This window comes from Sus scrofa, chromosome 1 (assembly GCF_054392235.1).
Source record: "Sus scrofa isolate SSC_HxYL_T2T_F1_AM1 chromosome 1, Sscrofa_HxYL_maternal_Yorkshire_Landrace_v2.0, whole genome shotgun sequence".
Taxonomy (NCBI): domain Eukaryota; kingdom Metazoa; phylum Chordata; class Mammalia; order Artiodactyla; family Suidae; genus Sus; species Sus scrofa.
In genome coordinates, this window is record NC_139383.1 from 111,150,284 (window position 1) to 111,177,060 (window position 26,777).

The window sequence follows — 26,777 nt, forward strand, 5'->3', positions numbered from 1 at the left end:
AATATCAGGCATAGTTTAGCATAGATTTACCAACTCAAGTGTTTTTATCACTCCTTATTAAGCCTCCACTTTGGAGCATCTATACAAGATTATGTATGATTACAGAATCAAAAAAAAATTAGAACTAAAATGAACTCTGAAAATGATTATTTAAGTCAGTGATTACCAAATGTTAGTGACCCAACACTAGGCTTCCTTTCTAAGCGTTCTTATGAAGGTTTATAAAAGTGTTGATGCTGAGATGTCACCTGATGGAGATAATGATTCTGTATATAGGGGGTGGAGCCCATGAATCTGCATTATTAACGAGCATCTCAGATGGCTCTGATGTGCATCCCCATTCTAAAGCCACTGATGTGATCAGCTCCCTCATTTTGTAAATGTCCTTGCCCAGGGGCCAGAAGTGGTCTCGATTCCAGATGTCTAGGCTTGGGTCTCCTTCTTCCACCTCAGACTTCATTTCCTTTCAGGAAATCATTCACCAGAAAGTGTGGATTTGTGATTTATCATCAGCTTTCTGTGTCTGCAACTCTCCAGACAAAAGAGTTGAAATTAATTAACAAAAACTTGAAGGTCTGGTCTGCCCCCAACTCTGAGATCAATCCTTTGTTAAGGCAAAAGTAAAATATGAAAAGCTCCACCAGACATCCTGCATCTAGTTAGTTCAACTACTAATGCATTCTACATTTCACATTTTTTTAAATGAATTATATCTGTTAAACTCTGAAAGTGATGTAATGGTTATTTCAGTTTATCATGGTGGGTTTTCCTCTATTTCTTCTCATATTCTGAAGTTTTTATTTTACATATTTTGATACAATGTAAAAGTCTCATAGCTATAAGAACTGGAAGATAATTTGAGAGAGTACATAACCATATGCTGTGTATGTGTATCTGATACTAAAATATTCATGATGTAGAGACATATTTGCCTTCCTACATGGTAAAATCCTTGACCGCTGTTGGGAACTTAGGGATCCATTCAATCTTGTGTCAGTATTCCTTATATACAGTTAAAGCTCACATTATATTTTTGAATAAAGATGACATTTTAGGAAGTACATCTCAGCTCCTGTTACACATCTCAGCTCATGTTAAGCAGGTATGTCCCGAGTTATTAGTAGTGCAGACCTCCTGGCAGGGCCAGGGGGAGGAGGCATCTCTTGATCAGGAGACTTTCCCTGTAGTAGAGCTGACAAGGCTTGGCTAACATGGCTTTTTAAAATGAATTTCACATCTTGGAATTTCATGCAGTTTTAAAATAGTCATGGATATGGCATTTAATACTAATGCTGCTTATTTCTAGTATTTCTCCATCTGGCAGGAAAATGCCAAATTGTCCTGGAAAATGCTAGAGACTTAAAAAAGTTGAGGCTCTGTTTTGCTAACAGTGTCCTCACTAGCTCTCATCACAGTGAAGTATTTAAACAACAACAACAACAAGCAAACACATACACACAGGGCTAGAGGAAATTTTAGGAGAAGGATGGAGCTTCTACTATAAAATATGCAGCGTTTCTTTCACCTGTGGCTTTGCAGAAGCTAGTCCTTCTGATTGGAACATTCTCCTTTTCCTGCCACCTGCAACCTGCAGTTAATCTCCTTATACACACATGGCCATGTGCACATGCACGTGCACACACACAAACACTCACACTCTCTTTCCTTGTTCATTGTTACACATTACTTAGGAGCTGCCTAACTCTTCCTTTCTTATGCCCTGACCTGGAGTCCAGATAGAATGCCCCTCTTCTCTGCCTCCTCTGCACAATACACTTCCATCTGATAGTGCTTTTCACACTGCAATTCACTTGTCTATTTGTATATTTGCTTCACTCTCCAGACTCTAAGCTCTTTAAGGGCCAGATCAGGTTTAAGCTTTTCATAGTTATACTCCCAAATGTCACGTGCACCCCTTAAGATTTTTTTCCCTAAGGGACTTATCTCTTACCCTGTAGTTGAAGATATTAAGTGACACTTTCTCTGTTATCTTATTATAAATAAAGAAGCAACTTTCAGAAAATCAAAATAGGTCTGATGTAATCTTAATCAATGGCAATTGTATATGTTTAAATAGGTCACATACTGGTTTTTTTTAAAGTTTAAAAAATAGCACCAGAGTTAGTAATTATCCCTGAGGATACGATCTCAAGATTAAAAATATTTGAAATAGTCATAAACAAGTCTTTTAATAGTGATTTTACTGAAAGCAAAACCAAAATCAGTTATGTTTTGAAGACACCATTTCTATAGTTAGAGAATGAGTAGAGAAATGAAATTGCCCCAATGCTATGGTAATGGCCACTTGTGAACCCATCTCTAGATTCAAATGGCTGCATCTTGACTTAATAGAATGAGGAGATGGCATGCTCTGAAAAATGGTGGTAAATGTGAGAGAGAATTCAATCCAGTGAATGGAATACACAGACACTGATGTTAGGAATGCCTGTGAAGAGTACAAGCACAACTGCTACAATTTGAGAGCGGAAAAGGTTATTTCTAAATGAACATGCCATTTATCCTTTATGTCATTTAAGATATGTTTGTGAGTCCCAAACAATGGATTATATAAGGGAAATTTAACTATTTCATTGAAATCCCTAAAAGCTACTTTTATGTTTACATTAGTGAAAAAAGTTATGGGGAGTTTTTTTATTATGACTATGGAAGTTGGTTTTATGGAAGTAACATATATTTGGAGAACACACAGAGATTTTTTGTTTGTTGATTCAGTGAACACTGCATTGATATAGGAAATTGGACTGTAATCTTTGCTCACCAAATATGGTGACCAAAATATGGACTAACTCACAATCTCATACTCCCCAAGAAACCCAAGCCATGTGGTAGTTAGAGCCATAGCAAGTGCTTTTTGCCCCATCCTACGCACACGCCACTCCAGATCCCAATACCCAGGCATATAGGAGAAGGAAGGACATTTTACCCATGTTACTCTTGACTTCATTAATTGCAAGAAGACCCAAGATAAACTGAATAAACAAAAAGAATGTAATAACTATAGTAACTGAAAAGTCTGGGCATATGAGCACTTTCTGCCTCAACTTTATCAGGGCTTGGAATGTGTTACTCTGCTTTCCTCTCTCTGTCAGCTCTGTTCCCCCTCCAAGCACAGCCCACCCTCAGCCAGACTCCCTCTCATACTGAAAGAAAGGGCAGCAGCCCCAGCCCCAAAGTCCTCTCAGCTCAGGTCTAATGGGAACACAGGTCTGCTCTGTCCAGTGACCCAGAACAATCTCTGTGCATCACCTCTATTCTGGATGGATCCCAGCCACATTGCTAAGCCATCCCCATGGCCGGGAACATACCCAAAGAAGATCCTGAGATGAGGAAGAGGAAGGTTTTGTTCTTCCTAGGGAGATGGAGGTTCAGCAGTCCAAAGAAGGACAAATGGATGTGTGCAGCAAAAGCAACAGATGCCCACTTCTTTTTTACATGTTCCTGATTTCAATGGCAGTCTAGGTTCATTGTATATCACTCAGAACAATGAAAAGAAAAAAAAAATACCATTCAGAGCTTCATCTCTCAGGGAGCTTAGCAAATAACATTTTCTTATGCTTCATCCTAATTTTATTCTCTGTATAATTTTTTTCAATGACAATCAGATACAGTTATAGATTCTTTGGTTTTACTTACTTTCAATAATAAGAAATTTACTGTAGTGTGAATAAACTTTCATAAACAATTCTGACCGTTGCATTAAAAAGCATCACATTTTCTGTAACCATTTATTTTTTCTTATGTGGATCCACCCACCTGTACTGGATCTCAGTGGTGGATATCTGTCTTCCTGTCCTCTGTCTAATCTCTGGTGATGAGTTTGACCTCTACATATTTCCTGGGACTGCACCGAGTCTTAGTCTAGCTGGCCAATCTTGATGCCAGGACACAACCTCAGTACAGTATGCTGTGCTAGGGCTGTTCTTATTGACTTCTTTGTTTGTGACCTGTCTGCTGAGATAAGATTAAATGGTGGCTGGACCCCTGGGTCCCATGTGATCACACGTTCTCCTTCCACAGCCACTGTGCGCAAGAACAATGAATTGAGTTCATCCCTTTGAAAAGTACACACTGAGTGCCTGTTATGTCATCATACCACTGCTGGCATTGTAACGGTGAGTAAAAACCTGTGTCTTTATCTTGCTCAGAATCTAGTGAGAAAGACAGATATTAGTGTACATGAAAGATAAAATGACTAATGTGGTGAGTACAGTGAACGTGAGGGTTGTGGGGCATAAGTGGCTCTAATATGGCATTTGATTTACTCAGTGATTTTTTTTAAGTAAGTAATGACTGAATTGAGATCTGAGGGATGAATGAGGACAGGTGATGGAGTAAAGAAAATAGTTCAAGAATATGGAACATTCTCCTGATACCTTTACTTCCTATCTTAAATTGTACTCCTTCTCTGGCACTTTTGTATGCAAGGTGGTCCAAGAAGCCTTCCCTGAGAAAGTAATTTTGGAACAAAGACCTAAAGAAGTTAAGGAGAAAGCCCCTAGATTTCTGGGGAGAGATTCCCAGAGAGAGAAAATGCATGCAAAGGCCCTAAGGTGGGAGGGTTCCCACATGTCCAGGAAACAGCAGGAGGCCAGTGGCTGGAGCCATGGACTTGGTGAATGGCCATCTATGAGGCAACTCCAGACCGTGAAGAAAAAGGCAAATGTGGTTCTTTGGGTCTTTATAGTCATCAGGGGGCTTTGTAAACAACTGAGTTTTGAGTCAGATGGAATTGGATTTTGTAAATTTATTTTATTTTTTTTTTGTATTAAAGTATAGTTGATTTACAGTGTTGTGGCAATTTCCTTCACATAGCAAAGTTACCCAATCTTACATATAAATATTCTTTTTCTCATATTATCTTCCATCATGTTCTGTCCCAAGAGTTTGGATATAGTTTACTGTGATGTACAGTAGGATCTCACTGCTTATCCAAGTGAGAAGCTGGGAAGGAGTGGGATGGACTGGTGTTAGCAGGTGCAGATGGAATTGAATTTGAGTGAGATGAATAGATGTAGAACCACAGAAAGGTTTTGAGCAGGGTGACTTGATCTGATTCATATTTAAAAGACACAGTCTTGGCTGTGTTGAGAAGAGATTGTATAGAGTTCATGCTGGAAACAGTGAGGTTCGGAACATATTTATATCTTAATTTTACAGAGAAGAAATGGAGACTCAGAAATTTAAACCTGACCAAAGTCTTTGAGTGCCTAAGTTGGATTTGAACTTAAGTGTAGATGATCATTAAGTCCATGCTAGAATATTGTACATGTGTGGGAGGCATATTAACTAGAAAAATAGGATCAGACAATACTTGAAATTTGGATTTTTTTTTCACTTTTTCAATTAAGATGTCAACATTACTTATTTCTATAAAATCATGTTAAAGGCTTACACTAATTCACTGTATAGATGTATTGTCTTCAGATAACCCATCTTCTATTGTTGTTATTATTTTTTTAACTAAAAACCTAAGAAAATGTTTGTATCAAGAACATTTCTATCCTTTTTATGGAAAATGCCAAATATCCCAAGGAAAATACTTGAACACATTTTTCCTTCTTAAGATAAGTTGATTTTCATAGGAAAAAAATCCAAACAAATTAAAATCCAACGCTTCCTTGGCCTTTTTATTTTATTGTATTGTATTTTTTATATTTATTTATTGTCTTTTTAGGACCGCACCCATGGCATGTGAAAGTTCCCAGGCTAGGGGTCAAATTGGAACTGCAGCTGCTCCTCTATGCCACAGCCACAGCAATGCGGGATCCAGGCCATGTCTTCGACCTACACCACAGCTCATGGCAATGCTGATCACCAACCCACTGAGTGAGGCCAGGGATCAAACCTGCATCCTCCTGGATCCTAGTTGGCTTTGTTTCCACTGCTCCACTATAGGAACTCCCTTGGCCTTTTTATTTTAAATTGCTTAAAGCATGTCTAAAAATGTCACATTTTCACATTTTGTGAAAGAAGCATGAAACTACCCAAAGTACTAATTAAGCAGATTTGGAGATGCAGTCAATAGTTCATGATGAAAGGCAGCATTGTGTATAGGGATTAAAGTGCCTCTGTTTTCATATATTCATTGGAAAAAAAATCAGAAGGAAGGTGTTGCTTCCACACCCCCTGGAACATTAGAGTTTAATATTTTCGTTGATTTTGATGAGGCTATTTTTATAAATTTTTCATTCTCCTTTATCTTATAGCAGCTTAGGACTGTAATTCCTCCCTTATTGTCTTATCTATTACTTTTCTTGGTGAATACAGGGCTCAAAATTTCTTTGCCGGCTTTTCAAGTTTCCCCTGCCTCCTCTGCCATTCTACCTCAAAAAAATGAACTTGTATCCTTTTCCTTTTTCTTAAGAACTCTCAGTGCCATGGACTTGAGAGAATTAAATAAGAAAAGACATCACAAGTTTTCTCATAGATCAAGGCCAGCAGTTGGTCCTTCTGCAATATTTCACATGGTGGAACTAGAAATAGGAAATTATTCAATTAAACTTCTGTAGCTCACCACTGTAGCAACAAATAGGCTATTTCTGCAGTCGTTTTACCAGTCTCAGAGGAGAATTCCCTTAGTACGAGGGAATAGAGTTGAACCAAAGTTCTAATTTTCAAGGGTATTCAACTGCAAAAATGACACTTTTCTACTTGCAAAAAAACTTGCTTTTGCTCTTTTCTGAGATAGAAGGAAAGTTCCTTTTCTATTTTGGAAATCAGTAAGGCTTTTTTCTTCCATTGGCATGGGTTATTATAGAAAAAACTACCTACGTTCCTGAAGATAATATGTAGAAGATGATTATTGAGATGGAGCCAGCTCTGCTCTCCCTGTGAGCAGCCATCTGGAGATTGGAGACTCTTGGTTGAAAGGATGTAAGGAACATCCATCCCAATTCTAACGCTCAAACATCAGAGCCATTTTGAGAAGTTTGCCACAGAGCTTTTAAAGCCAAAATCTCCTAGAGCCCAGGGTACTTTCCCTCATCAATTTTCATAGCACAGCATTACCAGAACTTATTCAAGGCACTCTTATTGAGTTATTTAGCCAGAGTTTTTTTTTTTAAAAAATACATGATAACCAATGGTACAACCCATACCCAAGGAAGGCGTTGCTCTCTAGAGGGAAAAGATGGTGCCTCTCTGCAGAGCCAGCTATTATGGTGGCCTTACCTCCTGGTGCAGGGCTGGCAGGCAGGCACGCGCAGGGCAGGGAGCCTGTGCATCCATGGGGTAGGGTCTGCTACCTTGAGCTCTTACACTTCTTAACCTTGTGATGTTGGGCTGGCCTAGTTTTTAGTTCCTCATCTGTGAGTGGGAAGAGCAATATTTCACAAGATTCTTATGAGGATTGAACAAGATAGCATATTTAAAGTGCCAGGGGAGTTCCCTTTGTGGCTCAGTGGTTAATGAATCCGACAAGGAACCATAAAGTTGCGGGTTTGATCTCTGGACTTGCTCAGTGAGTTAAGGATCTGAGTTGCCATGAGCTGTGGTGTAGGTTGCAGATGCAGCTTGCATCCTGGGTTGCTGTGGGCTCTGGCGTATGTTGGTGGCTACAGCTCTGATTGGACCCCTAGCCTGGGAACCTCCATATGCCATGGGTGTGGCCCTAGAAAAGACAAAAAGACAAAAAAAAGTGCCTGGCATAAAACCTGGCATGCAATAGGCATGTAAATGATGGTTGCATATCCTCGTCCAATCCACATGCAATCTGGTCTCTGCCCAGAGCAGTAACACATTCTCATAGCTTCTAGTTCCCTTGACGTGACTGTAAAAAGCCATTTTCTTAGTTTCTCTATTCAGGCTTTATAAGGTTTTGCAAGGCTGTAGAAGTCTTTACATAAGCCTTAGCTTTATAAGATCTGTTTGGACTTGTAATAGTTTCTGAATCATTAAATATATATTACATATATAATTATTTATTATAATATATTCTATAGTATAAATTAATATATGATATTAAATGCATAAATAGATGTACTTACTGGGATTCATACTAACTTGAATTCTAAACTCGATGGGGGCATCCATATTTGTAGGGTGGTAAAGGAAGAAGAGGTAATTTTAAAAAATAAAGCATACAGTTTTGGATTAAAGCTCTCTCTGAACAGAGAATCCCTGAGGGTATGGTGGGGTGCCAAGCAGAGTGGTATTTAGCACCCTCACTTGGATATACCATGGTGTTTGATATGGTGTCATGTGACACTAGATTTTTCAGTAGATGCATCATATCATTTTCTCCCATCAAGCTTAAAGACAGTTAAGATGTTCTTCCCTACCTCCAACCTCACTCAGCTGAAGTCACATTCCTTCTTTCCAATCTTTTATTTACAGAATGGGTTTTATGGGGGGGCGGTTAGAGTTACTAAGCACAGTCCTTTACAAATATTCTTTTTCACTTTAATTTTTTTAGATTAATTTCATTGTTGCATCCTGCAGCAACCTCTTTGAATTGTAAATTTGCCCACACATATATTAGTTATTCCTCTAGTTTTATGTGTCACCTGTTTATTTGTTAAGCATGTTGATATTTCTATCCAAAGTATCAATTAAACAATATTTGCTAAGGTGGCAAAGGGAAGCAGAACCCTGTGGTCCCAGAACAGTTTCCAGAGTGGGCATTCCTTGGCATTGACTAAATAATACAGTTCAGTTACCCTTACATTGGATTTACCACACTGTATTATTATTTATATCAGATTATAACTTAGGTATTTAACAACACTGTCATGAGTACATAGTAAAAGACTTCATTGAAATCCAAACATGTTTTGTCTGTGACATTTTCCAACTGCTTCAATGTGTAATAATTTATTCTAAATGAACCCATTCTGGCTCCCAGTGATTGTACATCTTTTCCTAAGTATTTTTAGATTACGCACTTACTCATTATTTTTTATCTCCTGCTTAGAACTGATTTCAAACTCCCTTGCCTTTAGTTAGAAGTAACTATGGCCTTTTCATGTTTCTTCCTTTTTATGGCCACATCTGTGGCATATGCAAGTCCCCAAGCCGGGGATGGAATCTATACCTTCACAGTGACCTGAGCTGCTGCAGTCAGATTCTTACCCCCCGTGCCAACGCAGGGGCTTTGCCTTTTCATTTTTCATGGAAATCAAGGAAACAATTATTTACAGGGAAAAATGCCTCTCCTATTCTTTAAAGAATTTTAAAGTGATTAAACCACTTCTTTTTGTAAGCAATTTTTGTACTTTAAAAAATGTTTGAAGCCAGAAATTTGGAGTATGTATTTTCAGTTCGTGAGCCCTATAGGACTCTCTCCTCATTGAGGATTCTTCTGTATGCCTTACTCAAATTATCTTCTTTCAGGCTGATTTAATTTCAGTTTCCAGAACTTGACAAATCTATAATCCCCTCAAACTTTTTGCTCAGTTAATAGTTCCATCCAAGTCCTATTACTTCCAAGAAGTCGTCTCTGACCACCTCATTTCCACCTTCTTCTAAATGACTGTAGTAATTTTTTTTTTGCTATTACAAATATAAAATTTTAAATTTTAGGCCGTAGAATATATCTATCTTCCTTGTTTAGATTGAATGTTGCTTAATATCAATAACTCTTTCTTGCCCTTCCTTTTAATAACCAATCTATCTTATCTATACTGTGGTTATTGAAAAAGGATAATAATAATAATACAAAAATAATAATAATTAAGTGATAATAATTATATTAAATCAAATAATAAAAAATAAATAATTAAATAATAATTTTAAAATGTATTGTTTAATTCAAAACTAAATTTTTAACCACTAAAATAACAAAGCCTTTCCTTTATTGTCATATCACACACCCAGAGTTATACTTCTGATGGCCTGTGCCTCTGCCACTCAAAAATTAGTTGCATCTCCCAGCTGCCTGGCTAGCCACTCCTGCCCTCAGGAAGTGCTGCACTCCCACGGAGAAGCTGCCCAGCACCACCTGCCCCCTGAAAGAGCTCCATGGCCCAGAAACACCAGAGCAAGCACTGCCTGGCCGTGGGAAGTCTGTGTCTATTGCAGTGTGGTCCTGCCAGTTCCAGCTGGCCTGGCTCCTTTGTCTACCAGTGGCCAGGCTAGCTGATCCCATCCTTGGGAGGTGCTGCACTCCCGGGGAGCAGCACCCATCACTGCCAGCCCCTTGGAAGAGCTCCGTGTCTCAGAAACACCAGAGCAAGCTCTGTCCAGCCATAGGAAGTCTGCATCCATTGTGGTGAGGACCTGCCAGTACTTCCTGCCCTTGGGAAGTTCTCCTTTGCTTCAGAGTGACCCTGTGAGCCCTGCCCCCCTTCAGGAAACACCCCACTGTCTCAAAGAAGACCAGCCAACACCGCCAGCCCTCAGGAAACACTCCACACCAGTGCCAGGGCAAACCCTGCCCAGCCATGGGGAGTATACCTCCAACGAGAAAAAGAAAATAACAAGCAAGACAAAAAAACTCAGAAACCTCTCCCAGTTAAACCAAGGAGAACTCACCTAAAGCAGTCAACAATGAAACAGATCTCTGCAGTATGACAGATGTGGAGTTCAAAAGGGAGATAATGAAAATACTGAAGGAATCAAAAGAAGATATGAATAGTAATGCAGACTCCCTCAGAAAGAAACTAGAAAATATAAGGAGGAGCCAAGAAAAACTAGGAAATTCAGAGATACAAACTGAGCTAAGGGCAGTAAAAACCAGAATGAATAATGCAGAAGAATGAATTAGTGATGTGGAAGATAGAATAATGGAAATTACCCAAACAGGAGAGCAGACAGAAAACCAAATGAAAAAACATGAAAGTAATATAAGAGACCTATGGGATAATATAAAGTGGGCCAATCTACACATACTAGGAATTCCAGAAGGAGTAAAAAAATGATAAGGGGATGGAAAATATATTTGAAGAAATTATCGTTGGAAACTTCCCAAATCTAAAGGATGCTGATTTCAAGATTCAGGAAGCACAGGGGGCCCCAAACAAGTTGAACCCAAATAGACACACACCCAGACACATTATAATAAAAATGGCAAAAGTTAAAGAGAGGATCCTAAAGGCAGCAAGAGAAAAGAAAAGTATCACTTATAAGGGAACCCCCATAAGGCTATCAGCTGATATCTCTACAGAAACTCTACAGGCCAGGAGGGAATGGCAAGAGGTATTTAAAGTGCTGAAAGGAAAAAAATATGCAACCTAGAATACTCTATCCAGCAAGAATATCATTTAAAATAGAAGGGGAAATAAAATTTTTTTCCAACAAACAAAAGCTAAAAGAATACAGCAACAAAAAACCCATTCTAAAAGACCCATTCTAAAAAAACCCATTCTTAAAGGGCTTCTTTGAATGGAAAAAAAAAAAAAAAACAGAGGAAGAACTAGGGATGGAGGAAACCACAATCAGAGAGCAGTCACTCAAATAAGCCAGCATACAGATCTAATCACGAACAGGTTTAAAACAAAATAAAATTAAAAAGAAAAAAAAGAGACATCAATGTCATAAAATGTGGGCAAGGGAAGTAAGGAAATAAATAGGTTCTTTTTTAATTTTTTTTTTAATTTCAGTATGGTAATGAAGTGTTTGAACCTACAGGACTATCAGGATAAAACACACAAATATAGGAAGGGGTTACCATACTTAAAAAACAGGGCAACCAAAACCAAACATTACATTCACAAAAATGAAAAGAAAAACACTCAAGCAGAAAATAATTGGAGACCACCCAACCAAAAAAAAAAAAAAAAAAAAAAAAAAAAAGGAGAATCATAGAATCAACTAGAAAATGAGGTTTAAAAATGGCAATAAATAATCATCTATCAATTATCACCTTAATGTCAATGGACTGAATGCTCTAAAGGACATAGAGTGGCTGAGTGGTTAAAAAAACAAAAACCTTTAATCTGCTGCCTACAAGAAACTAACCTTAGGACAAAGGACACATATAGATTGAAAGTGAGGGGGTGGGAAAAAATATTTCATGCCAGTGGACATGACAGGAAAGCAGGAGTTGCAATACTCATATCAGACAAAATAGACTTTAAAACCAAAGACATAAAGACAAAGAAGGACACTACTTAATGATTAAGGGATCCATTCAAGAAGAGGATATTACTATCATCAACAAATATGCCCCAAATATAGAAGCACCCAGATACATACAGCAAATATTAGCAGATATAAAGGGAGAAATTGATGGGAATACAATCATAGTAGGAGACTTTAATACCCCACTCACACCAATGGACAGATCCTCTAGACAGAAAACCAATAAAGCAACAGAGATTCTAAAGGAAACAATATAAAAGTTAGACTTAATTGACATCTTCACTACATCCAAAAAAATCAGAATACATATTCTTCTCAAGTGCATATGTAACATTATCAAGAATTGATCACATTATTGGGACACAAAGCTAACCTCAGTAAATTTAGGAGCATAGAAATTATTTCAAGTATCTTCTCTGACCACAATGGTATGAAACTAGAAATCAACTATAGGAAAAGAAATGAGAAAAAAATTCTAATACATGGAGACTAAAAAACGTGCTACTAAAAAAACAATGGGTCAATGAGGAAATCAAGAAGGAAAATAAAAAGTACCTCGAGACAAATGATAATGAAGACACATCCACTCAAAATCTATGGGATGCTGCAAAAGCAGTGCTCAGAGGGAAATTCATAGCAATAGAGGCCTTCCTCAAAAAAGAAGAAAGATCTCAAATTGACAACTTAACCCACCACCTAAATGAATTAGAAAAAGAACATAAAAGACCTAAAATCATCAGAAGGAAGGACATTATAAAGATCAAAGAGGAAATCAATAAAATAGAGATTCAAAAAACAATAGAGAAAATTAATAAAACTAAGAGCTGGTTCTTTGAAAAGGTGAACAAAATGGACTCACTAAGAAGAGGAGAGAAAGAACCCAAATAAAAAAAAATTAGAAATGAAAAGGAGAAATCACAACAGATACTGCAGAAATAGAAAAAAAAAAAAAAAAAAAAAAAAAAAAAAAAAAAAGGGAATACTATGAACAACTATAGGCCAACAAATTTGACAATCCGGAAGAAATGGACAACTTTCTAGAATCTTACCAAAACTGAATCAAGAAGAAATGGACCAACTGAACAGACAAATCACTGGAAATGAAATTGAATACATCAAAAAACACTCCCTACAAATAAAAGCCCAGGAGCAGATGGCTTCACAGGTGAATTCTACCAAACATAAAAAGAGGATCTGGTGCCCATCCTCCTTAAACTTTTTCAAAAGGTTGAGGAAGAAGGAATACTCCCAGAGACATTCTATGATGCCACCATCACCCTAATTCCAAAACCAGACAAATACCACCAGAAAAGTAAACTATCAGCCAATATCTTTAATGAATATAGATGCAAAAATTCACAACAAAATTTTAGCCAAGCAAATCCAACACCATATCAAAAAGATCATACATCATAACCAGGTGGGGTTCATTCCGGGTTCACAAGGATGATTCAACATATGCAAATCAATCAATGTCATGTACCACATTAACAAAAGAAAAGTAAAAAACCATATGATCATCTCAATAGATGCAGAATAAGCATTTGACAAAGTCCAACATCCATTTATGATAAAAATTCTTGCCAAAATGTGTATAGAGGGGACATTCCTGAACATAATCAAAGCCATTTATGACAAACCCACAGCAAATATAATACTCAATGGAGAAAAATTGAAAGCCTTCTCACCCAAATCTGGAACAAGACAGGGATGCCCACTCTCACTACTGCTATTCAACATAGTTTTGGAAGTCCTAGACACAGCAATTAGACAAACAAAAGAAATAAAATCATCCAAATAGGAAGAGAAGAGATAAAACTGTCACTGTATGCAGACAATATGATACTATACATGGAAAACCCTGAAGATTCAACCAAAAGACTACTTGAACTAATTAACAAATTCATCAAAGTAGCAGGATATAAGAAATTCAGAAATTAGTCAATTTTCTGAAATTAGTCATTCAGAAATTAGTCAATTTTCTGTATATTAACAATGAAATTTAGAAAAGGAATATAAAAAACACAATACCTTTTAAAATTGCACCACCAAAAATCACATACCTGGGAATACACCTGACCAAGAAAGCAAAGGACCTATATGCTGAGAACTATAAAACATTAATCAAGGAAATTAAAGAAGATGTAAAGAAATGGAAAGATATTCCATGCTCCTGGGTTGGAAAAATTAATATTGTAAAAATGGCCATACTACCCAAAGCAATCTACAGATTCAATGCAATCCCTATCAAATTACCCATGACATTTTTCACAGAACTAGAACAAACAATCCAAAAATTTTATATGGAACAACAAAAGACCCAGAATTGCCAAAGCAATCCTGGGAGAGCATAACCCTCCCAGACTTCAAGAAATATTACAAAGCCACAGTCATCGAAACAGTGTGGTACTGGTAATAAAACAGACAGATAGACCAATGGAACGGAATAGAGAGCCTAGAAATAAACCCAGACACCTTTGTTCAATTAATCTTTGACAAGGGAGGCAAGAGCATAAAATGGGAAAAAGAAAGTCTATTCAGCAAGCATTGCTGGGAAACCTGGACAGCTGCATGCAAAGCAGTGAAGCTAGAACACACCCTCACACCATTCCAAAAAAAAAAAAAAAAAAAAAAAAAAAAACCTCAAAATGGCTGAAATACTTAAATATAAGACAAGACACCATCAAACTCCTAGAAGAGAACATAGGCAAAATATTTTCTGACATCAACCTCATGAATGTTTTCTTAGGTCAGTCTCCCAAGGCAACAGAAATAACAGCAAAAATAAACCAATGGGACCTAATCAAACTGACAAGATTTTGCACAGCAAAGGAAACCAAAAAGAAAACAAAAGGACAACTTACAGAATGAGAGAAAATAATTTCAAATGATGCAATGGACAAGGGCTTAATCTCTAGGATATAGAAGCAACTTATATAATGCAACAGCAAAAATTCAACTACCCAATAGAAAAATGGGCAAAAGACCTGAATAGACCATTCTCCAAGGAAAATATACAGATGGCCAACAAGCACATGAAAAAAATGCTCAACATCCCTGATTATTAGAGAATTACAAATCAAAACTATCATGAGATACCACCTCACACCAGTCAAAATGGCCATCATTGATAAGTCCACAAATAACAAGTGCAGGAGGGGCTGTGGAGAAAAGGGAACACTCCTGCACTGCTGGTGGAAATGTAAACTGGTACATCCACTATGGAGAACAGTATTGAGGTACCTTAGAAGTTTATACAAAGAACTACCATATGACCCAGCAGTCCCACTCTTGGGCATATATCCTGACAAAACTTTCCTTTAAAAAGACACTTGCATCCACATGTTCACTGCAACACTGTTCACAATAGCCAAGACATGGAGACAACCCAAAAGTCCATTGACAGACAATTGGATTAGGAAGAAGTGATAGTATATATACACAAGGGAATACTATTCAGCCATCAAAAAGAACAAAATAATGCCATTTGTAGCAACATGGATGGAACTAGAGATTCTCATACTGAGTAAAATAAGTCAGAAAGAGAAAGACAAATACCATATTATATCACTTATAACTGGAATCTAATATACAGCACAAATGAACCTTTTCACAGAAAAGAAAATAATAGACTTGGAGAATAGACTTGTGGCTGCCCAGGGGGAGAGGAAAGAAGTGGGAGGGATTGGGAGCTTGGGGTTAACGGATGCAAACTATTGCTCTTGGAATGGATTTACAATTAGATCCTGCTGTGTAGCATTGAGAACTATGTCTAGATACTTACATTGCAACACAACAATGGGAGGAAAACGTATGTATACATGTATGTGTAACTTGGCCCCCATGCTGTACAGTGGAAAACATTAAAAAAAAATAGTTGCAAAGCTAGAAACTGAATAAATGCTATGCATTTCATGGTAGGAGAATGTACTTAATATAGATTCACTTTGTGTTTAATTGGTTTAATTAGAATTCTTTATGTTTTAAAAGATAGACATCACTGTTGACCCGGATTAAATTTTTTTTTTTTAAATGACTTGTCTCGTATAATGGAGAAATCCATAGTCCAGATTGGCTTCATGCAAAATGACTTATTCTAATGTCAGTAAGAATTCAATTTCTTTCCCCCTTTTCCTTAATTTGACAGTTTCAACTCCTTTCTCATGTTCTATATCATTTTCCACTGTGGCTATAACAAACTGCTGTAAAATTAGGCTCTTAAACAACACAAACTTTCAGATCCCGCATTGCTCTGGCTCTGGAGTAGGCCTGTGACTACAGCTCCAATTCGACCCCTAGCCTGGGAACTTCCTTATGCCACAGATGTGGCCCTAAAAAGACAAAAAGACAAAAAAAAAAGAAAAACAACAAAAAACACAACACAAACTTACTATCTGGTGGTTCTGGAAGTCGGAAATCTGTAAATGGGTCTTTTACTGCTATAGTCAATGTATCCAGAGGGTTGTGATCCAACTAAAGTTGTTGGAGAGAGTCCCTTTCTTACTTTTTCCAGTGTCTAGAGCTGACCTCTAAATTGTAAGAGGATAAATTTGCATGGTTTTAACCCCTAAATTTGCCATATATGTTAATATATGTGTTGAATATAAATACGTATATTTGTGTATGTATATGTGGGTGTGTATATATATATATATATATATATATATATATATATATATAATACAGGGCTAACATCAAAGTATTGCTAGGCCTTTATTCCTTCTTCAGGATCCAGGGGAGAATCTGATTTTTGGCTTCTTTAGCTTTCAGAGACCACATTCCTGGGCCCATGATCACTTCCAGGGATGCCATTAGCATCCCTTGTTCTGACCACTTGCTCTTTTCCTCATGTTTCCTTCTCTATGTTTTTAGGCTTTCCTCTTCTATTTTCTAGGAACCCTTACGGTGACAATGGGCTCACTGGGGTAATCCAGGATAATCTCCCTGACTCATGATCCTTAATTTTATCACATCTGAAAACCTATTTTTCCATGTACGATGATGTGTCCACGGGTTCCAGGGATTAGGGTGTGGGCATCTTTGGAGGGGAGAGGAGGGAAATTAGTCTGCCTATCACTGGTTTCTCTTATGGTTCTGATGTAGATTTCTCCTAAATTAGTACCTTCACTAAAATTATATATTTTCACAATATAGAGGGAAGAGAGGTTTCTCCTAGTCATACCCCTGTGAGAGACAGAGAGCTTCTTATTCCTAGAAGCCTCAGAAATAACTTCTTTACTCTGACTGGCTGATGGGCTCAGCTTTGAATTTATCATCTTGATTAGGAAGATAGGCTGCTCTACTAAAGGGACTTAGGATCCACTTCCTCAGCTTTGTAATTGAGATTAGTAGCAAAATGTGAGACTCATTACCGAAATAAGGAAGGATGCATTCTGAGCAAAAACAAAAACAACCAAGAAATGTTGTCCAAAATACTTCCCTTCACACCTTGGAAGTAAATTAATACAAGACAATGACCATATCTAAATGGTGAATTATTCCCTTCTCATAGTCACATGATTTGATTTTCAGTATAGCCAAAGTCATAGCCTACACATGTACCATTGGATTAGATGTTATTGTTTTGACAAATAAATTCCTCAATCATGTTATAGAAAGTGTCTTTTAAAGTCAGATTATGATATTGGCAAAAGAATAGAAATAGATTAAGATCATTAATTTTCTGAATTAATTCTATCTTAATCCTGAATAAGGATAAGAAATACAGTGCCATAATGGAAATCCTAAAAAGGATTTTTAATTTTAGTCATTCATTTAGGCTAATCTCAGCAAATCAGTGTTCTAGACGACCCCTTCTCCAAAAACACACATAACTTAGGGTCCATGTGGTTTGATAAGATAGAGGTATTGATTAATTTGCCTTTAGAGTATAAAAGTGTGCTGGGTACCTGTATATTTTATCACCAGATTAAATCCCAGAAATGAATTCTCAGTGCCAAATATCATAAAGACTGTGTGAAGAGGATTATTATACTAAACTATATCCTATGACCCCCATTTCTCTCTTACTCCCTGATCTTTTGGTTTCCTTTTTTTTTTTTTTTTTTTCTTGTTAAGGAGGCTGGGTGGTAAGTGGGCCTCACATTTCTGAGATGAAAAATGAGGAGGTGCTGTGTTTCCCAAGTGAAAATGACCATGCTGTGAATTAGAAAATATTGGAGCTGTTTCCAAGAAAAAATACTAAAATCAAGCTGGAGTCATCTCTCTAAGAAAAAAGAAGTCACACTGGGAAAGTGAGGACAAGCAACTTCTCCAATTGCTTGGGGAAGCCAGTGTGAAACCCAGTGGGTATCTAAGATGATGAGAATTTGGTGATCTTTTTCAAAGTGTATTGGTTGGTGGGCAGATGTCCTGGAAGACTCAGGGCATAGGAGTCAGGGACCATAGCGAAGAGTAACTTAATCACTATTCTGTGTTAGACTGAGCAGTGTCCATTTATGTGGATTTGAACAACATGGACCATTTTTTTCAACCATTGGATTCCTACCCTCCTACTCTCTGTGGATATTCTTTTACTGCAAAGAGAACAGAGGACTTTATCACTCCCTCAGGAAGAGGTTACAACTCTTCCCTCATACTGTGCTTCCTAAACCAGTTCTTTCCATTGTTTTTGGCAGAGAGCATGCTTGAACTCATTTTGTGCATCTAACAAAAGCTAAAAATGACTCCTAAGGAAAAAAGAGCATGAGCACAAAAGTCGATCATTTTTCATGAAGTTTCAGGATATTCATGAACTCCCTGAAATTTGTTAGCAGGGACCTCCAAGGAAGACTCAATAGACCCAGTTAAGGATCCTTGTTCTAGATCCTAAACCTGAATCCCCAGAGACCTCATCTTCAGCCAAGGGAAGCTTGAAGTATTTTGAGAAATGTGGTGAGGGTGGAAAGAAGCAAAGAGTTTCATTCCATTCTAAAAGATCCAGCCATCCAAGCTACTTCTGGAAGTTTTGATCTGGAAATCACAGGTACTACTTATTTTACCTTTTTTCAAGGCAAGAAGGGATGGCCATGACTAATGATCTAGAGATACTCTTATCTAGTTCTAGTGTTACAGAATTTTACCTGTTGATGATATTTATCCTGTATTTTTGTGCTTTTCCCCACTTCTTTTATCTAGATATTCACATTTTCTCCACTCAGAAACTAGTGACTGTGAGAGGGTAGCAAGAAAACATGGGGAAGAGATAGAAAGAATGATTAGACAGTGTAATACAGTGGGGAATGGGGGAACCTGCAGCTCAACATCCCCTTAAAATGCAGCACTTTTACCAGAGCGGCATTAATTATCCTCTGTGGCCAAGTTCATTCCTTTGTAAATCCCTTGTTCAGCAAAAAGACATTGGCATGTGTAGTATTCTAAGTCCTAGGCTAGATCTGTGAGAAGTGTAAAGACGAATGACATATAAACCTTCTCAAAGGAGTTTGGGGTCCTGCCATAAAGATAAGACGTGCAAAGAAAGCTTAAAGCAGTTTCCTGAGAGGTCGCCACTGTTCACCCTTCCTAAATTTCCTGCTCTCTGTGTGTGTGTTTACTTCATTTCATGTCCAAGGGACTGGAGAAGTTTCTCCCCCAGCACATCCTCATTACATGGGCGATAGTATTTATCACAATATTTTATAAGTATCTACATATGCCTCTCTCCCAACAGATCAGGAATCCCTTGAGGATAGAGGCTGTGCCTTATTAAACCTCACAGCTATATTTTCTGGGAGCTAACAGGGTACCTGGGACATGGTAAATGCTTTAAAATTCGTTGAATAAAGCATCAAATCCCTTCTAGAGAAGAGAGCCCAGAGATGAAATAAGACTTCCTACAAAAAGAGGACCCTATGTTATGTCAGAAATAGTGGTCTGGTATTAGTCGTTATATTTCTGGACCTCAGTGTCCTGCCTGTCCTGACACAGGTTTGGATTAGGTGATTCTTCCAGACGAAAAATTCTATTTTTAAATAGTGCTGAGAGCAGAGAGGGAAATAAACACCCTGCCCATCTGACCCAGGCTAAATACCTGCCTAGATTTAATAGTCGAAAATAAATTTCCCAAAGACAGAGTATCAAAAGAGAGAGCCACACACCCTCCCAGCCGCTCAAGGATATTTGCTAGATCCATTGACAAAAGTGACTTCCCACGCTTTGCCCACAGAGGGCATCCCTGCTCATTGATATGTAGACCAGGCTAACACAGCTGCTGCTGGAAGCCTCCTCCGACCGCTTTTTTTTTTTTTTTTTTTTTTTTTTTCCTTCTCCGGCATCTCTCTGCCCCCACCCCCTTTCCACCCGTTTCCAGTGGAATCTTTGCCTGATCCAGTTCGTTTCCCTCCGGTCTCCACATTTTCCCTTCCAGCCCTCTACTCCTCCGGATCAATGGATAGTACAGCTCCAACTTCCAGCTCATACACCGCTGGCGGACACCCCAGTAACAAGTGAGAGCGCTTCACCCCGAAGCAGCCCAGCGACCTCCCCCCGCCTCCCCGGGCCTATCCTCCCTCTGTCCCCTCGGCTCTTGGAGGAAAAAAAGAAAGGAAAAAAAAAAAAAAAAAAGAAAAGAAACAAAACCGAACAGCATCCTCAGCTTTTGCACACGGCTTTTTCTCTTCAACTTTACCCAGCCGAGGACAGGGAACCAGCTTCCACTCTTTGATGCACAGCCCAGCCACAGGATTGCTTTCCGTCTCCTCTTGGTCCCTCCTGGATATTCTGTTTATTGATGATTCGCAGGCTCCGCGGTGGAGAGCTGTCTTCCCTCCTCTTGCTCCCTGCTTCCCTGAGTTAGTTTTCTGAGATTTTACTGGGGCTCGGGATTTCTTGGACCGAATGGAACTTTTTGCTGCCGCTTTTTGCTGCTGATTCTGTCAGTGGACGAGAAAAAAGGCTTCGGAGGCAGAAGAGGCGCAGGGGAGGTGGAGAAAGAGGTGGAGGAAGAGGACGAGGAGGAGGAGGAGGAGGAAGCTGAAGGGGCTCGGCGCGTGTGTGTGCATGTGTGCATGCGTGTGTGAGTGCATGTCTGTGAGTGCTGCCGCTGCCCAGGACCCCCGGCCCCGAAGGTGTTGGCTGAAATATGGAGAATAGTCTTGGATGTGTTTGGGTACCCAAGCTGGCTTTTGTACTCTTCGGAGCTACCCTGCTCAGCGCACATCTCCAAGTCACCGGTAAGAGGTTCTTTCCTTTCTTCTCATCGCCCGCCCCCTAACCCCCTTTCCTTCTCTTTCTTATTTCCTTTGGTGAGTAGTAGAATTGGGGGAGAGGGAGAAAGAGCAAGATGTTCTACGCTTGCTCGCCCTGTCCCCCATTTCCTCCTTGATGATAAAAGATGGGAAGACTTTTCCCCCCCGGGGGGGGGGGGCGGAGGATGTTGGAGGCTGGGGAAAGGGACACCCTTCCCTTTTTAGCAAATCTGGTGCTTCCTGCACCTTCGCTTTTGCAAATACTTGCGTTGGCTTTGAGAGCTGACGGGCTGGAGCAGGGAGGCGGCAGGTGATGGGGATGTCGTTGAAAGGAATTGGGTTGGATCCTTAGAGCCTCAGAAAGCTACCAAAGAGAGGAATTGGAGGAGGTCATGGAGGGGGCTTTGAGGGAGTCTGTGCGGAATGCAGATGGTGGGGCTGAGTCGTTTGTGATTGTATGCACCTCTGGTTTGGCTTTTTAATCTTGCTGTTTGAGAAATCCAGAAAGGGACCGCTAATGTGTTTTGGTACTTCAGAGGAGGGGATGGTGGTGCGAAAGAGGTGCAGAGTTACCAGGAGGAAGGAGGTGTGTTTTATTTTATGGTATTTTTTAACGATGAATGCAGTTCTTAAGCTAAGTCTCCAAATATCTCCAGGACACTTCCAAACTCCAGATGATTGATATTCTGGAGAACCAGCCCCACTGGCCCTGACACTTGGCAAGCCGCGGTTCCTAATTAAAAATGGCAAAACTGTCGGGGCACTGGATTGGATTACAGCAGGAAAAAGAGGGATCTGAGGGCTGCTGAAGGCTGCTGCAGTCTCTGAATATTGAGCTGGAGGTTTCGATGGACCAAAGAATTAAAAAAAAAAAAAAAAGCAAAATGTATCATTATAATGTCCACTGTTTTGCCGGCCTCACCACAAGTGTGGATGGACATTGGGGTACAGGGAGCGGCCCGGCGGGAAAGGGGGGGGGGGGGGCGGGGAGCAGCCGGCTGAGCATTCAGATCCCTTCGGAAAAGACCTTTTCCTAAATCCCCAAGAAAAGGACCCACCGGCTGGGGCCAGGCATTGGATGGGAGCACCCCAACCTGAGCCTGGAATGAATGTAAATCATGACCAAGCCCCCAACCTCCGGGAACTCAAAGCTCCAGCTCTCTTGTTCCTGTTAAGTGCTGCACGGTCCAGGGTTTCAAACACCAGCAGAGTATGAGCCTCTCTGGTTACTAAGGATTCAGAGGTCTCAGAGCTAGCAGGAGGCTCCTCAAATCCTGACACAGGAGCAGAAATCTTCGCATCCATACAAACCCGACTCCTCACCTCTCTGTAGCCAGAGCTCTGTAGACAGAGCGAGCGAGCACAAGCCAGGGAGAGGAGTGTGTGCTTGTGTGTGTGTGCGCGCATATGGGTGCACGCGCACAAGCATTGGGGCTCAGCAGCCGTTGCTCTCTCCCTCCCTCCCTCTCAGGCCGGTCTCCTCCTCCCAGGCTCTTCTCCTGGAGCTTTGTCCTCAGCGAACACTCCCTGCGGATGGTGGGCGGGGCATGGGGCTATCCCCGCAGGAAGGAATAGGTGTCTTTTTAGAAATTTCCTCTTGCTCCTGCAGACACTAGATGCTGTGGTGAGGATCACTTTCCTTCTGCACAGAAGACTGACTTTCGCTCTTGTGCAGTTTGGGAGACTGCCAAAGAGAGGGGAAGTTCAGAGGGGCATCCTCACTGGGTAGAAAGTCTACAGGGCCCAGCCTGAAGTGGGTCCGATGAGAATATTACATTAAACAAGGAAAGTGCAAAAACTGACAGTGACTTTTGGTTTGTTTGTTTTTTAGTTACACTAAAATATTTTAAAGTCCTTTCCAAATGTCTTTGGTGAAGTGTGGGGATAAATGAGGGGAGATGGATTTATTTATGTTTTACCAATATCTACATTAAATACCTCCCTTCCCACTTATTTAACTTTCCTGTCTAGAGAGCTAGGACCATATACTGTTTTATTTTAATTAACTCCTCAATGGCCAAGTCTGTGATTGCAAGACAGACAAAAATATACAAGGGATATGCCTGTGGATAGGCTCATGGATCTAAATCTTTAAGCTTATTTCTATTTCTAAATTCGTTTCTGTTAATTGCAAATGTGATTTTTTTTTGCAGTCCCAGGAAAGTGGATGGTGTGGTTTCAAGATACTGCTAATTCAAATTACTCTGATCTTTGCCCCTTAATCTGTTCCTCCTCTTTCAGTAGCAATTTCCCCTCTTCAGGGACATGGCAGAGAACTGATGGTGAAGAAAGCACAGTTCACTCCATGAAAAGACCAGTAGGAGGTGCCCTTAATAAGGCCAAGTGTCTAGTTTACTGGCAGTGAAATTCCCATTCAGCAGGATGTTTTTAAAGACTTTGTTGATTGGGTGACAAAGGATTACGGAGACTAGCACAATAGCACTGGGTATTTTCTGCTTTTTAGATAAAAGTCTGGAGCTGCTGTAGATTTTTGTGAAGTTGTTATGACATAACAAAAGGTGTCCCTGAACAGTGTGGGCATAGGATACGGACTTGATGCTGGAGGAGGAGGCTGATGGCTTTTTAGTTGGCTTTTGCAAGGTACCATCTACTCTGTTTGACTCGAGCCACAAGCAAAGCACTAAGTCCTGGGATCTCAGACGAGCTGAAAATTTTACATGCTAGATGTTAATGAATGAAGTAGCATGTTAATAGCAATAACATACATGTTAATTTTAATTAATTTTCATACATATATTTGGGTTACTTTCTATTGAAAGATAATCAATGTGAGTTTATGTCATTGGGACGTGGTGAAATGCAGCTTGCTACCTCACCTCTCCTCTCTCTCTCATAAACCCCCCGAGCCCCAACCCAAGGCAACTCTGATGCCCCCATCTGGGTTTTTCTGTTGAGCATGGCAAGAACTGAGGGCATCCAGGCAGCCTGGCTGTCCACTCCTCTGTGTGTGCTGCAGTATAAATCACTGGGGGCCTGTCACAGCATCCATTTCCCACACAGCAGCCGTTGCCCTCTGAGTTATGAAGCATGTGAAACAGCCACCACATGTGTTATATGTGAATATATTAGGCTTAGTGCATTTGCTTTAATGCTCTTAAGAGCTGGGCTGGCTTGAGCTGCTGATAGGCTTTTTTTTTTTTTTTTTTTCCCGGGGAGAGATTTATAACTTCCCAGTGTGTATGACTTACGTTTATTCTCTGGCAAGTTAACCTCTCAGCAAACTTCCCTATTGTTTTCCTTGAAGTGGAAGAGCTTTAATCCTGCCCAAATTCCTGAATGAAACCTGCTGGAAGTTTCTTCTGGAGTATGAGGAATTTACAGGAATGTATGATTTTCTCAGCCAATGGCAAGCTCGACAAGAGATTTGAGGAGGTGATTTTTGGATGGAAGGAGATATTTTTACTTATGTCTAGAGAAGGAAAAGGATGATACTTCATTTTCCAAGGGAATCTCAGCCTTCTAGTTATCCTGAAAAACATCTTTTATGAGAGGAAATATTTATTCTTCTCTGGCTTACATTTCTTCTTTCATTCATCCAATTACTGAAATTCTCGAAATGCCTGTGATTTGCTCATAGATTGTTTCCTGCTGTGTATAGTGGGGCCCATCTAATACTATCATTCGCCTTTGGAAACAGCTCTAATTTAAATCTTGACTTCCCAATGTGAACACTTTTTATCTTTAGGTGATGCTGCCTGTATGCATGTAGTGCTCAGTTTCTGAACAGAATATTTCTTTCCATGGAAGACTGGGCCCCAAGAGTACATTTTAAAGCAAATATTCTTGCTATTTTTTTGTAACATTTGTCATTTTAAATTTTGCTTGTGAATTTTTCTTCCTCACACTTCTACCAGGCAAAGTAATTCCACTAGGAAAGAACGCATTTGTTTCCAGTATTTTTGTGTATTGAAACCCAATCATATGGTGGTCTAGTGGTTAGGAACTGGCACTTTTACACCTGTGGTCCAGGTTCAATCCTCCGGTCTGGGAACCGAGATCCCACATGAAGGCACTGCACATAGTGGCCAAAACCCCCCACAAAAACAAAAACAAAAACTCCAATCATAAACACACAAGGAAGTAAGGATTTCTATCTTCTATGCCACCTCCCCAAATGTATAACTTTGGGGGTGAATTGAGATAATGGTAATTACATAAAGATACTTTGGGAAACCATAGTGATTTCTCTAGTGAGTGAGCTCTCCCTATCTGGTTAGAGATCTTCCCACCATTCCATAGATATGGTCTATGGAAGTTCAGAAGCTTGCACCAAGTGAGCAACACATTGCTTTATTTTGATGTTTGTTAGGCAGCTCCCAGTTCATATGATAATTGCTGATGGAGTAATCTACCTCAGATGATAATCTCCTAGTTGGACTGTAGATGTAAATTTTGAGAAACCTTTCCTTTGCCTGAGTAAAGACAATAATGACATAAGCCTGCCAAGGATTATTTGAGTAATTAACTAAAGATAAAGATGCCACTTGCTTTGGGACATCTTGTAATGATAATTCCTAAAGTGGAGTGATAAATACTATGCACATTTAAAATTCACAAAATGTAAACAGGGAATTTTCTTTTTCTTCCTCTGTTTCTTTATTTTGATGCTCTAGAGGAGGACTGAAGAATTTAAAGAATTGTCACAACAGTTATACTTTCATGAATAGTAGCCTGGGATCTCACTAACTCTTGATTGAAACACACCAAGCTAAATAGCAACACGATGTCCAATGAATTATTCTCCAGCCTGCCAGTGGGCTGCTTGTGTCTCTCCAGCCTGTATCTCCAGAATCTCAGCTCTAACCTGTAAACTTTATAGCATCCACATCCCCTCCCTTGAAGACAACTAAGGAAAGCCTTTCTCACTGGAATCCAGGGTCTTGATCCATGTAGTCTGTTTAACATGTTGTATTACACTTTGCAAAGTCATGGGGATTTGCCTCAAAAACACATTTTTAAGTTTTCATGAGTGTTTCTTTTGTGGAAAGTTAAACTAGACTCTAAAGACAGCTAAGTAGTACTTTTACTGTAGGATAATAAAAGTAGCCTCTTGGCCAGTATCTTTGGAGTTTCAGAGCTCATGGTTCATTAAGGACAGGCAGGTGTGAGAACTAGGGGGAGAATAAATTATGCCAGCCTTAGCATGATCCTTTTTTCAGGAGGGTGTTATCTATTTGGAACAATAGAAATTTAATTTTCTTCCAAGTTACTGCTTTTCAGAGATCAAAGCACTTCTTAATGGTGTTACAAAATCAGTAGCATGGCACTGACCCAAGAGCATTTAAGACATTTTCCTTCAAAACAAAACCTCAAGTAAAGCCAATGTTAAACTTGTCAATAAAAAAGGATGAACAATCCATATTATCCCCCGCATAGGCCAATTTAAAAAGTTCAAGATAAAATGACATGTTAGATATGCCAAATGGGTAACAGCAAAAAAAAATATAAAATTACATATAAAAATACAAATTATTATACAACCTTTATAATTGTGTCTCACGTGTATATTACACCCTCACGTAGTATTCTATG

The 26,777-nt window shown here is 39.3% G+C and overlaps 2 protein-coding genes across 6 annotated transcripts in view; both read left to right on the forward strand.

Moving 5' to 3' along the window:
• Positions 1 to 19,024, forward strand: part of LOC146406294 (uncharacterized) — an 840,349-nt gene extending 821,325 nt beyond the window's left edge. The window contains exons 10-11 of one of the 2 annotated variants that reach the window (XM_084966342.1): positions 4,039 to 4,133; positions 18,813 to 19,024. The gene's annotated coding sequence lies outside the window, so the exon portion shown is untranslated. Of the gene's footprint in view, positions 1 to 4,038; positions 4,134 to 18,812 lie in introns of those variants that run through there. The other variant, XR_014808996.1, reaches the window with a different exon arrangement.
• Positions 19,025 to 20,388: 1,364 nt separating this feature from the next.
• DCC (DCC netrin 1 receptor) overlaps positions 20,389 to 26,777 on the forward strand; it is a 1,237,100-nt gene continuing 1,230,711 nt past the window's right edge. For all 4 annotated transcript variants that reach the window (XM_021073456.2, XM_021073460.2, XM_021073463.2 and 1 more), the window contains exon 1: positions 20,389 to 21,209. In XM_021073456.2, coding sequence (XP_020929115.2) covers positions 21,119 to 21,209 — 91 coding nt within the window. In that variant the 5' untranslated portion in view covers positions 20,389 to 21,118. The remainder of the gene's footprint in view (positions 21,210 to 26,777) is intronic.